The sequence below is a fragment of the Chlamydotis macqueenii genome, chromosome 3, assembly GCF_036417535.1.
Source record: "Chlamydotis macqueenii isolate bChlMac1 chromosome 3, bChlMac1.mat, whole genome shotgun sequence".
Classification (NCBI taxonomy): domain Eukaryota; kingdom Metazoa; phylum Chordata; class Aves; order Otidiformes; family Otididae; genus Chlamydotis; species Chlamydotis macqueenii.
The window spans coordinates 99,985,035-99,999,327 of record NC_141558.1 but is presented as its reverse complement, the minus strand read 5'-3'; the positions used below and the strand labels follow the sequence as shown (position 1 = coordinate 99,999,327).

Sequence of the window (14,293 nt, the reverse complement as noted above, 5' to 3'; positions counted from 1 at the left end):
AAGTTTTTGTTGGTTGGTAAGAAATTAAAAAAAGCTATTTGACTCAAGATCCGACACACAGCCTCGTTCAGGTTTTGTCTTTTCTGTTTGCACATGATGGGGCACTTTGGAATGACAGCTGAGACTCCATCATGCATGTTGTAAGAATGGTATCATTGAAAAAAAAGCAAGCTATAACATTTCCCTCTTCAATCCTGACATCTGTTTTTATAGGCAAGCATATACATAAATACAAATATTTCTACAAAATATGTCTGAAATTTCTGTTTTGCTGAGGAGTCTTTAGATTTTGAATATGAGCATTGCAAGAGTAAATGATCTGTTGTGTTTCATAAGGACCTTCATAAGGTTCTCCTACCTTGCTAATTTTCTCTTCAGGCCTCTTGTACTGAGGCTATTCAACATATTATGGCTTTAATTTTAGATCAGTATGTTAAAAATATTATTTGGATCTTAGAACAGACTTTTCAGATTGTTATTGTAGGCTAGTTAGTGCAGAATTAATAAAATAGACACGTTTCCGTTGCTGTCTCATTTTTGTTGTGAAGAATGTTTCTGCCATCACTGTTTTTGTTCTAAAGACTCCAAGCTTCTGCTTTCAGCTTCATAATGGTTGAAGGAGATTCAGAGATTTCCTAATTGCAATACTGGATTTAGTGTATGTTGTGGCAATGTTGCAATCACAACCATTTCAAAGCAGCAGCTGAATAACCCCAGATTTACTTAATTAACTACTATTTGAATAGGCTAAAAAGACAGAGCTTTTCAGTTTTGGGTAATATTTGCATGTGTTCCCTGGGGAAGGGGACCACAGAGCTGTTTTCACATGGGAATAGCATTCCTACAGCATTTATTTGTCTTTTCTAGTTTTTAAGAGTGGACCAAGACAAAGACAGAGAATGCAGCCTGGACTGTGCAGGTTCCCCTCAGAAATCACTCTGTGCATCTGATGGAAGAACTTTTCTGTCCCGCTGTGAATTTCAACGAGCAAAATGCAAAGACCCTCAGCTCGAAATAGCCTACCGGGGCAACTGCAAAGGTGAGCGAATCAAAGTTTCTCTTGACCGTAATGATAAATAATAGACTTTAAAGAGTTTTTGAAAATATCTGTGTTTTGAAAACTAGGAGTGCTGTACTTGAAGAGTTGTCTAAAAGCAAGTAGGTTGAAATCCATCCTGTTAATTCTATACCATTAGGTTGCATAAAGATAAATTAATCTTTATCCATCAGCAAAAATATGACTCCCCGACCCATTTACACTATAATAAGTCACTATTAAGGAAATTATAAGATGAGGTCCTTGTTCTGAAGGACTATATCATTGGCAGGCTCAGAGTAACTCTCAATATTGTTATCTACAGAGGTTTCTTGTCTATTGCAGTTTGCTATTTTTGAGTTAGAAATGGTCAAATTCAGTCTTGTCTTTCCTAACTGCAATCAGTTAGCTGGGAGGGAAAAGAAAAGGAAAAAAAAAGAAAAAAAATCTGACTGGTTACTGTTGTTTTGATTTGATTTAAAATGTAATCTCCCAACATAAGTATGTAGAAATTGTGGGATTTATTGGGTTTTTTTTTTTATTTAATATAGCTGAAAGCTGTGTAAACCCTCAAATAGTGTTAATTCTGAAATTCAGTGAAACGATTTGTAAAGCTTAGAGCCTTCACAGGCCGTTCTTACCTACATCATCCACTTTTACTTCTGACCTCTGTTTAGAGAAACTGTGCGCCATGTGACCCTAGCATTTCACTTCCAATACTTATAAAGTATTCACTGTTATATCTTTTCACTTTTAGAGTAGCCTTGTCCTAGAGAACACAGTTCCTTACTGAAGTGTAGTGTGATTCCCAACACAATAATCTTTTTGAAATGTAAGAATAGCAGTAGTCATAAAGACTTACTTTCCCTTTCTCTCTGTCCAAAAGAGAGAGGCAGGGGGAAGAAAACCCCAGGGGCCACACCGATTCAACCTCTAGGAGGCAATTTTCCACATCATCTCTCTCCATTAGCTCCAGCAAACCTCTGAAGCATCAAGACTGCTTCAAAGAGACATTCTGTCTCATCTTCTGCTTAGACGAGACACAATGCTCGTTCTTCAGCCCTTTCATAATAAGCCGTTGTATTAGCTGATGGATCTATTTACTTTTGCGAAAAAGGATAACATAATGAAGCTACCTGAGCCAAAGTTTTTGTTACACTCCTGAACAACAGAGATAATTATTGTGCACTTTCTATTTATTCATTTTATACATTACAGCATTATACACTTTTGTGGAAATTAGTTTTACAGAATGTTTTTCTCTATTGCTTTTTCCTCTTACTGTGTTGACTGTCATCTGCAAGAAATTTGTTCCATAAAGATGCATTGCCCTACTGAAGGTGTCCCCAGCAATGCTGGCAAATTTTTCTGCAGTCAACAACTACTGTTTGGAGAAGTGCTCATTTACTGTTTTATTAATGTGTAGTATGTCAGTACAATTGTAGATTTGGGATTGGACACCTTAGGCAGGTTAAGTATTGCTAATAGCATCATGCCCTCATCAACTAATCTTTCAATTAAACGAATGAAAACAGCATTGTAGTATTTAAGTTTTTTTTTCCTTTGATTGGCAATAGACACATGGTTGCCAATAGTATACTTGGTCAATATTGGCAAGAGACTGGTGCTCTTTTAATTTTACATTTTCATCATATTATTCAATCAAAGTAGTCTTAAATTTTGAAGTGACCAATGTCTTTATTATTATCCATGGCTGCAATCATCAGAAATATTTCAAGCTGTGAAAACAAGTTTTAGAGAAGAAAAAGGCAATTTGTTAGCCTAGCTGCAGTTTCAGTTTTAGCATTGCTAGAGCTACTTTTGATAGTCCCATGAAACATTCTGCTGAAAAAGCTAAGGAAGTCCTCAGATTAAGACCTCTTTTGAGCCAGTTGCTTTTGAGTTTTGAAATTTGTTGTTGCAGGTGATGCTTGACCAAAGAGTAGAGGATTGTTTTAGTATGGCTAACCAAAAAGTGACGGTTCCATTTCAGGGCAAGTTTCAAGGTTTCAGAATTTGTTTTTGTTCCGTGTTGGAATGAAAGCAAATCCTTTTGGAAGTGTTCATCTGTCCCCCTAAAACCCAGAGAAAAATAACACATTAAAGCCTTGGCTTTGAAGCAAGTTTTGAGGTTGCTAATGGAGGAAAAAGTGAAAGAAGCATACATGCTTGCACGTGGAAGTTGTGAAGGGAGAAGAGAGATGATTCCTGGTATAGGATTCGCAACTTTAAATCTGTGTCTGATATTCATCCTTCATTGATCAGAAAACACAGTCTTAAGTCTGTGTCTGTCTCCTATTGTCTTCTTCCCAGGTGAAAATCCCTGTTTGCCTCACAAAAATCTTGCCTGAAAATTAAATACTTCCAGGTAGGATTTTAATTAGTTGAAAACATGGTGGCCAGTTTTTTGTTCAATTTAATCTGTTCACTAGAAATCTAAATGCCTTGACAGTTTATGTCAACAACATTTGGGAATAATTTTGAGTCCGTCATTTCTTGTTTATATTCTCTTCTTGTTTCTTAAATAACATTAAGAATACTTGTTCTCTTTCTTAATTTGTTTTTATATGAATATACCAGGCCCATAATTGGAGTATTGGAGACTAATATTCTGAATGTGTTAAGCAAGTGGCTCAGTAATAATATTTGGTATTCTGACATTGTGATCAGTGGAAAAATAAATTCACATGTACAGTCCTGCCAGTATACCTCTACTCTAATATAGAGCTCTTGAAACGTCTCAGCTGAGGTGCTCAGATTTCTTGGCTTCTCTACCAGTACTTCACTGAAATAAGACTTTTCTGATGGCTGGAGGTTTGGTACCAATTGTTGATCACTGTAAAATTGCAACTGCAACTCGCATCACATTTCCTTAGTTGACTGCATCATGCAGCAGCAACCTGGGTTTACAATGAACTCTTAAACTGGACTTGAAACACTTCTTGGGGTGGTCCATACTCGAAATTGCAATGTAAGGAACTTTACATAGAGCGATATTTAATTTGTGAGTGGCTTGGCATTTTTAGGCTGGCTGGCACTCAGAGTCTGTATTCAGTATTTGCAGAGGTGGCCCCAGCAGGGCCTTGCTGCATGGTGAGCACGCAGGGGTAGCCGCCATCACACACAGTACTGTCATTGTTGTTCTATAACTGTGTAGATCCCCTTTCTCTATTGGAAACCCTAGATAGCTCATGTTTAGCTTAATTCATTTATGGTATCTTAAAGAGCCTGGTTGTTTAAAAATGCCATTCTTTTATGGGCTATCATGGACATAACAAAAGGTACTATCCTCTTCACACGATTCACATAAAAAACTGAAGCACATCAAAATATGAGTGGAATTTCCCATGAAGAGGTATTTTACTATTTGCTATTTACTTTCCTTAAAGAGTGAAACACCCAGCATTTGTGTCATTAAAATGAGGCTTTCAGCAATAGTTTGAATTATTAGTACAATGAGTTAATGAATGACTTAAGGACACGCTTGAGTGATTTAAGATGTTATGAAATAAGGTACATTTCCATCCTTGAATAAACATACTGGTATGATTTTCCCTTTGTGAAAAGAAAGGAGGACATCGCTGGCCAGTAGATGTTTTGGGCTTGTAAATTAATTTTGGTCCCATAATTCATAAATCTAAACATCCTTTGAGGAAACGTTACTGTTGTAAGAATGGGGTTGTAAGTGCTGGACATGGTTTCTGAGTGCACACCTTATCCCATATTCCCATGGAGGCTAACCTCACACTCAGGTTTGACAGTGAGCCAGGGGTGAGCTCAGCCTGTGCTCGCAGTGCCTGAGCACGTCCCTTAGACCAGTGTGCAGGCAGGGACATTGGCTTGGCCACTCCACCTGCTGCCTGGAAGGCAGCCGTGTGGGCTGCATTTGGGAGGCAGGATGTGCTCCTGAGGTGTTTCGTTTGGAGAGAAAAAGATGTTAGGGAGCAGGTTTGGTTCTTGTCCTAACTGAAATGAGTGAAAGTGGGACTGGACCAAGGTGTCAGTCTATAAAATAAACCTGAACACACACTGAGAGCTTGCACGGTCTACAGATTGAAAGCAGAACAGTTTTCATTTGTCCTTGTCACCTCTCCTTTTTATCCTCTCCCTTTTCTTTTTTTCTTTGTATTTTACGAGGAAAAAGGAAAAAAAAAACAACAACAAAAAAAAAGGGAGATGCAGTGTTTTTTAATTATTTGGGAAAAAATAATTTAAAATTACAATATATTGAGAAGTGGTATCAGTTTGGGGTTTTTTTTTAAATAAACTTGCTGGGAAAAAAAATGATTACATTGATTATAGTGCAGATTTTTATCTTAAAATACTTTTAGCTAGGAGCTATCTCCTTCTTTTTCGGACATATTTTCTCACTGTAGACACTGTGTTTAATTTGTAGGATGGCTGCAAGTTTCCAGACTGTAATGCTGGCAATCCTGATACAAACACTGTTCAGCCCCAATTGAATTTTGTTTCTGAGCCTTCATTTGTGTTACGTATCAAGCATTTATGTATCAAGCCACTGCAGTAAAGGTGTTAATCAGAGAAACAAAATATTCAACATCTCCGTCAACAAAATGTGTCTACATACAGAAGTTATAATTTATGTAGTCTCTGAAAGCAAGAGGAGTTGGCCTCTGATTATACTTTCTAGTCAGTGTTTAATGAAGTTTTAAGTTAAAGTTTTAAGTATGTTTGGAATATTTTTTTGTGGAATATCCTTTACCCTTTTAAATGTGTCTCCTGGTACATGGAACACAGGACAAATAACAATGAAATAGTATCCGCAATTGGCTGTGGGTGGAATTTATCTCTTTTTAAAATACTAAATTTTTCTTGATAATATTTCTCCATGAAGAGTTTGCCAAAGCCAGACTGCACAGAAACAAGGCATATAAAAGCATTCTTAGGCACAAAAAAAAAGGGTATCTTTTTAGAATCAAATATGCACTACTGTAATTGTATGAAAGTAATCTTTTTTTTTTCATTTTGTGGAGTTTTCATTTCTGCATGTATTTTCAATTTAAGTTTCAGGTTTAACATAAACTGAACATCTTGAAGTGAAGTAGAAACTACTGGTGCTGAAGAAATAATACTGCACTGAAGACTAGGAACTACAAATAGTTGCAGGCCTTCTCAGATTTTCAGTGCAAGAACTCTAAATTGCCTGTATTAAACTTTTCCAAACTATTTATCAAACCTCTGTTCTGCTCAGAAAGGCCAGTCTGGCCATTGGTATGTAAAAAATCAGAAAACTGTAGCTTTAGTTTTTCTTACAAATACTTGATTCAGTTCTAGTCAGACTGTATCTCTCCAAATGTGGCTGTTAGCAAATTGAGAGAAATATTATTGTGCCAAGAAGGAATCCAGCACAGCATTCCTTATTTTATCTTAAAGCTTAGCTATCTAAATTGCTGGGTGGTTGCAAAATGTGGAAAAAAAAAAAGCAAACAACAAAGAAACCCCACACCCCACACTGCCTGCCTCTGTTAGAAGCCAATAGAGGAAAGTTTAAGCTAAGATTGCTGTGCTGTTTTGTTTGAATCCAGAATGCAGCAATAAAAATAAATAGTGAAAGAGTTGGCCAGCCCTTGTCATGAAGCAGCAAGTCTTTCTTTTATGGCTATGTCAGACTAAATGTCTGTGCTGACATCCTTTCCAACCCAAGAGGATAATAATCTCTGCATCTTTGAAACAGAAACTTTGAGCATGTATGGCTTGCTATGTATTTCCTATCACGAGAGGCTACAGTTATTTATATGCTTTGTTGGTAGACATGATCAGTTCTTTGGAATATTAATTGACCTAGGTCAAATAGCATAGGAAATGTTCATGTTATGACTAGTTTATACTGTATAAACCAAATGGTGTCTTGTGCTCTGAATAAAATATTTTTTTTTGTGCTAAATTAACTACAAATTAAGACCATTTGACTTTTGTCATATCACTACCAGTCAGCAAAAGGATATAGCAGTGGGAAAGAAACAAGTAAGTAGAAAAAAATTCTGGTTCATTATTAGGACAATTCAGTAAGTGCTCAGACTTTAAACAGCTTGTTGCACTGTATATTTCTAAATTTAAGGCTAAGTAAGTGTGTATAGGTATTCTGCCATAATGGAGGGGCAATAGGGGAAACCCAGAGAGAAACAGTGAGAGGTATTTGGATTATGTGTGTCTATACTAGGTCTACTTGTTCACATCTGTGTGACTTTAGAAAAGCTTTCTCTATAGTGTAAGAACAGCTAAGTGTGTGTGGAAAGCCCTCAAGGGAACTGTTTCTTCAAATGGTTAAGTTTGACCACTTTGTAAGTAGTTTTAACAAAATGGTAAATGTTTCTGATCTGTTCAGCAGGATATTCTATCTATAATAAAATAACTAAATAAACTGTGGAGTGTATTGAATGCATAAATACATAACAAGCCCGTGTCACAGACAGTAAACTCTTTGAAAGGAAGCAAAGTCTGCTCAGTGTATTTGGGCTGGGAAAGGTGCTTTTATTCTTACTGAAATATATAGCAAACCAAGAAATATTGGATAAACTAAATCAAATCATTTGCAGATTTATCTGTTCTTTTGACAAGCTGTTTACTTTTCCATGAGAGAATCTGGATTAGAACTCCCTGTGGAGCACCAAAGTTGCTGTAAATTCAGTTGTATTAAATGTCACTTTGGAGATGGCATTTACACCCTTGATGTGTTTGTGTCATTGTTTTAAAGATAAACTTGTACTTCGCAGTAATAAACTTCTCTCTGTGTGATATATTATTCAAGGATTTGCCAGCAGTGTTGAAGCTGATGCTTTTTCTTTCTGAAGCTCGGGGTTTTCTCTGCCATACTGTTGGAAATATGGCATAAAATGAGGTTAGTTCCAGGTCAGTCCTGTGCTGTTTGTGAGGCTAATTGTATTTTCAAAATTTTCTTGGGTTGCGATTTCCTATTGACTTCGGTGCTATCTCAGGAAGTCCTGTGCTTCCAGGTGTCACACATGGCAGAATCTGGTTCTGGATCCTGCGGTGATGTACCAGCACCACTTCACACGTGAAAGCCTTCCCTATTGTGTATAAAAGCTTAGCGCAGAATTCAGATGGCTTTATTTTTCACCTATGCCTTCCAGACGCTAGTCTCTTCTGGAAGCCGGAATTGTCACCAGGGCCATTCAGAAAGACCTGACCAAACAGCTACTACTCTGTAATCCCCAGTTATGTGTATTTCTGTCCACTCCCATGCACCCATTTTTGTCTTCAGTTATATACCCCAAGATTTATTTGTCTTCTTACACCTCTAGCTGCCTTTGCAGTCATGCTGCTAAGTCACAGCGGTACAATCAACGTGCTGGCCAACGTACTGTGCTAAAATGCATTGAGCCTTATACCAGCCCAGTTTGACAGCTGATAGAGTCCAAATGAGCTAATTCAAGGTAAACTCATGCATCTTCATGCTCAGTTTCTATGCCAGGAGAATTTTTTTTTCCCAGCAAGCTTCTGGGAAAAAGCCCATTTATCTGGAGTTGAGAGGATAAAGTCTCACTGAGTCAGTCATTGACATAATTCAAAATTACAGCTGGGCATACATATCTGAAAAATTAATTTATCCCATTGTCTGAATGTAGGCAAATAAGGCCTCATTTCAGTCAGCTTTTTCCACATCTTAGAACCAAACAGCTTTTTCACCAGGTCATATACCAGATTCCAGCTTGAGTCTGCTGGCTCCCTTATTGATAACTTAAGCTAGGGAGAGAAGTAAAGTATAGTGGGAATTCTAGTCAGAAACCAGTAACAGTTTCAAGCCCCTTATTTTTCTGCTAGATCGTTCCAAAAGTTTAACAAAAACAGATTTAAAAAAAAAAGCTTTTTTTTTTTTTTTTTTTTTGAGCTAGAAGTCCAGCATAACAACAGTGAAACAATAGTGACTTGTTCCAGTGATGCACAACATCGCACAGTGCTTTTAATCCTTCCAGCACCTTGCAGACCTGGAGTCCTCTCTGCTCGCAGGTTATTTTTCTCCAGTGTGATGCTCTTCACCCCAAAAGAGTTTGACCTGCTTTGGTCAGGGTCCATCATGATCAAAATAAAAGTTGTGGGATTGTTTCTTCTCAGTCTTGATTTCAAAATAATCAAGGTCAATCCTGATCTGGATTAATCCTGTTCTAGATAAAGAGGAAAGTCGAATCTGTATGTAAGGGACTTCACTGGTATCCCCTTAGATGTCAATATTCCTATAAACCTCCTTCTGGCAAGCCACTTAAGCCTAGACTCATCCTACTAATTTGAGATTCATATGAGTCATCTTCATTAGTTACATGTGTGCAAGGTGCACAGAGGGGCCCATAGGCAAGAATTGTCTGGGTGCACTTGCAAGACTTTGCACAGTGAGTTTCAGATTCGTCTTTGCTGAGTTAGTGTGAGCAATGGCCACATGGAAGGTTCATTTCCCTGTGGATTAGGATCTCATCCATCACTGATTTTTGCCTCTTAGGAGCTGCAAGGTTTCCCTGTATCTGTCTCTTGTCTGATACTTTGATGTGAGCTCATGTTTCAGCCTTTCTCCCAATCATGGCAAGAATTAATTTTCTTGTTCTTTCTCAGGTGATATTTTACATAAATGGCTAGCACTTAAATATCTTGGATTCTTCTTTTCCTTTGGAAAATTTGTTTGAAATCGCACAGTAGATTTAGAAGGTATTGCAACCAGGACACAGAGGCAGATGCTCAGATGGTGCAATCTTATACATGTATTATTAAAAATATTATAACTTCTTTTCTCTTCGGGGATGTTGTACTTGGAAGGAATTTAGCTTCTCTGAATTAATAATCTAATGTTCATTATTATTCTGAGAAAGAATGTTTTTCTATGTTTTCTTTTTATCTTGACCACCCTATTACATTTCTTCTACCACATCTCTGTGTCATGGTTATTCCCCAGTGGTAATACCTTGGTGAAATAAAAAAAAAAACAGAACTGGGAATAATATTTTGACTATAGACAGTTTCAGATGCTTAACTTGATAAGAGATCTTCTTCATGGGCTTACTTTGGTTATTCTGAAGCACAGTGATGCCCAATGGCTTTAAAATGTTTCCATGGTTATATAATGCAAAATAAGACTTCAGTCATTAATTTCATATTCCACTAAATTTGGTCATTGTTGGCATGCTTTTATGATAATTCAAATATTGGAGATAATTTACAACCCTTCTGGTACTATACCAGAGACCTTATGTGATGGAATTATATCACTTTTCCTTTTATACATTTAAACCACATGTCATTCTAGAAAAACGAGGACAGAGGTCCAACAAAAGAGTGATTTATTTTCAGTTAAAATACTAGCTACATTAAAACCACATGTTATTAAGTACTGTATAACCAAACTGTGCTCAGAAGAAGGCTTACAACTCCAAAGCTTGCTTAAAATGTTTCTTTTTTTTTTCCCAAAAAACTCTGGCATTAACAGACTTCACCTGAGCTGCACAGTACATTGGCTGTAGTTTTCCCTTGATGAAACAAGTTATTAAAGTCCCAAAGTAAAAATTAATTCAGTTCCTTATTATTTTTTTCTCACATTTCTGGCTTGTTGAACTTTTCTGTCCGTTCTAGGTAACATTGCATCTCTGTGAATATCCCTCCTGAAACAGGATAATATGATCAACGTTGTTAAGGCTGAAACAGTTTTTCAAAGTGAAACAACTTGCATTTTGGGCATTTTACCAACATGAACTCTCATAAAGCTCCTGTGAGAAGAGTAAGCTAATGCACAGAAGTAGTGCACGCAAATCCAAGAGCAGAAGGGAAATCAATATTCGGATTAGAATTAAGGGGCCCCAATTTTGTTTTCAGGATGCAGATGCTGAGGACCGATTTCTGTCCTCATCACGCTATACTTCAACACAAAATTGCCTAGGATTTGAAGAGTATTTTTTTATGCTAATGTTGCTAGGTGAGTTGTCCAAAGCTCAGTGGAGATGACCAGTGAAGGACTCATCTTGTACAAAGGACTTTGGCAGTTGTCCCAAGCTTCCATGCTGGTTCTGTGCATGTCTGTCTGGATGATACTGGCACAGAGACGGTGTCTGGGGGGCTGGAACTTAGCTGGCTCACCTGTATGCTCCTGGGAACTGTTAGATGCCAAAACCCTGCCAAGATATGCTGGTATATAATGGGGAAGTGAAAGAGTTTTTGCCTCACTGTTCAGATTCTGTTCAATGTGCAGCTTGCATGGATGAGAAAGCTTGTCCCCGTGCTTTCTAAGAACAGCACAGACATTCACGAATCCCCACAACATCCCTGACTCATAGGGGATCCCTGGACAATTTTAGACCTAGAAGGGAACTAGCCAATTACTGTCAAACAGCCTTTAAACAAAGCAGGGATCAGAAGCAGCAAACTTCTCTGCCTGTATGCTTGGGATCATTCTAATTCAGATGTTGCAGTCACATCTTGAAGTCATTAATGCTACCTTAAGCTTGCCTGGTATTCTCGTTTCTACTGAAATTGCTTAGCTCAAGCAGATTCTGAAGCATTGATTCTGCATCAGCAACATGCTAAAATTTGTCGTGGCTTTAAACAAAAAAGGTGCAACAGCTTGTGTTATGTGTCTTTTCTCAGCCCTTGGCTACCTAATGGAAATAAAGTATATGTAGTAGAGAATATAATTTATTAGATAATAGAAACTCTGTGGAATTAAAACTGTCTGCTACGTTGTCTTGGATGGAGACCAGTACCAACAGTGGACAAAAAAGGACCATATGGTAGATTTGACTTGTGCCATGTATAAATTGTAAACTGTTACACTAAGTATTAGCATAATATGAATTAAGCATGTCCAAAATTATTATTAAATCACCTTCTGAACAAGTCCCTATGCTGTACACTATAACTTTTTTTTTTTTTTTTTTTTTGCCAACCTGGTAGGCACACCTGTAGTCACAACTAAGATGACTGCCTAACTGCAGTAAACAGTGTCTAAAATACTCACAGTAGGAAATACAAGGCAGCTGTACTCCTGCCTACTTTGCCTTACCTGAAGCACTAGAAAGCTGGTGCTGCCACCAGCATGGAGAGAATACTGTGGGACACAATATTGCAGTTATTGCTGTGTTAAATTGCTAGGAAAAGCCCTGTTTGGGCTTCTGCCCTTTGGCAGCAGTTGGAGCAGCAAGATTGTCTCTCGAAGCATCTCTCCACCTCATTTTCCAGTTCTGGATTATTGCCCAGAAATTATTATCTTCCATTATTTTTTTTTTCCTAAAAAATAATGCAAATGATCATACATTTTCACTGATTATGATTTGGTTCTCTTTATGTGGGTCTCAGAGCCTTCTTCCGTTTTCTTAATTTAGATTGTCACCTATCCTTTCTTCATTTTGCATCATCCAGCTGACTTGTCTTTTCCCCTTCTCTAGATGTTTCCAGATGTGTGGCTGAGAGGAAGTACACCCAGGAACAAGCTCGCAAGGAATTTCAACAAGTGTTTATCCCAGAATGCAATGATGATGGCACATATAGTCAGGTTGACATTTTTTCATTCAGTATCTTGCATGGCTGGAAAGTCAGAATGTGTGCATTTGCAGAGAATTAAGAAGAGACAAAAGTAATGAAGAGAAATGTAATTTAAAAATGAAATGTGATTTGTGCTAACACTGATGTTAAAAAATGGAAGGAAAATTAATGTTTTGTGTCAAGTCCTTGTTCTTTTTTTCAGAGTTGGCCAGCAAAAGAGCCAAACATTACCGTTGTTCATGTGATACACTCCCTGTTCTTCTAGGCTGAGGCAGCTGAGTCATTCTTGTAGCCCCTGAATACTCATCAGATGGTAAAATGCTTGGAATTTCTGATCTGTTCCAGATCCCAACCAGAAATTTTGTGACCAGAGTCCATAACTTAGTGCTAATGCGTGAATCATACAGGATTCTTCCCTATTCTCAGCTGAATTTCTGCACAAGCATATGGTCTGAGTCTAATTTACTTATGTTAGATCATGGAATTCAGAAGGGACACGGTTAGAAGCTTATCCTGTGATATGTTATCCCAATCAAGATCACCTTCTACCTCCTCTGTACTGCATTTCAGTTGCAGAGTTGTGCAGAAGACAATCCTTCTCGATTTAACCATGGTGAGGGAACCGATATTGGCCTTCAGGAAATACAATGCAATTGATTTCTAAGAGGAATTCCAAGAGTTTCCTTTCTGACAGCTTGGCATACGAATAATGCTGGCAAAAGCACTCTGTCCTGCTCCTTCAGTGGGTGGAACAATATGTTCTCTATGTGGAAAAAAACTTGAGATTGCTTGCTTCAGGAACAGTTTATGTGTCCCTTAAGGAACTTCATTATGAGGTTTTCATAACACCTGCCCCTCACTCTTCTGAAGTAAGGAGTAAACAACCACATATTTCAATAGTTTTCTATTCCATTGGATTCTGAAGGACCTATCACACTTTGCTTGAAATAAACTCTTCTTTATGCTGAAGAATCATATATAGGCCTGAGATTAGGTCCATTATGGTTTCTTGTTCTAACTTTTGCCAATATAGTTTGCTGGACTAGCCTTTTGTGTGTGTCATAAACGCTTGGCATAACAGACATACAGGTCTGACAAACTGCACATGGTTCATGTCATTTCTGACAGGTTCAGTGCCATAGTTACACTGGATACTGCTGGTGCGTCACTCCCAACGGTCGTCCCATCAGTGGTACTGCTGTGGCCCACAAAACTCCCCGGTGCCCAGGTAAGGCATGTTTGGCTGGATGGGTTATGACATTTTCTTATTAACAGTAGAGTTTATCGGTGGCATCTGATTAGACTTAGGGAAAAAAGTCTTCACTGGAAGAGTGGTTCAGCCCAGAAGCAGGTGCTGGCCGAAACTGTGGACTCCCCATCCTTGGGGATTTGGAAAACTCAACTGGATGAGGCTCAGACAAAGTTGATCTAACTTTTAAGCTATCCCTGTCTGACTCCTGAAGTAACTGCCACCCTAAACCTTCGTGTGATTCTATGATCCACCTACTTTATTTGTACTGTGATCTAGCTATTGAAGGGAGTTTCTGCAGTGGATATTTTTATGATATTTATGTGTCAATATATAAAACCATGCAGCTGGCTTGCTGAGATAGTCCTTTATGTTGAAACTCTTGGATGTAAACTCACTGCAAAAAATTTCAGAGGGCTTTGCCTTTTCAATATTTTAAGTATTTAGAGTACAGAAAAAACCCCACCACCTAAAAAAATATGGACTGTGAATGTCCTGATTTGTAACATAAC

The 14,293-nt window shown here is 37.9% G+C and overlaps 1 protein-coding gene across 3 annotated transcripts in view; it reads left to right on the top strand.

Annotated features, from left to right (window-relative positions):
* Positions 1-14,293, top strand: part of SMOC2 (SPARC related modular calcium binding 2) — a 144,011-nt gene that overhangs the window by 44,237 nt on the left and 85,481 nt on the right. For all 3 annotated transcript variants that reach the window (XM_086744031.1, XM_086744030.1, XM_086744029.1), the window contains exons 2-4: positions 868-1,039; positions 12,436-12,542; positions 13,661-13,760. In XM_086744031.1, coding sequence (XP_086600157.1) covers positions 868-1,039; positions 12,436-12,542; positions 13,661-13,760 — 379 coding nt within the window. The remainder of the gene's footprint in view (positions 1-867; positions 1,040-12,435; positions 12,543-13,660; positions 13,761-14,293) is intronic.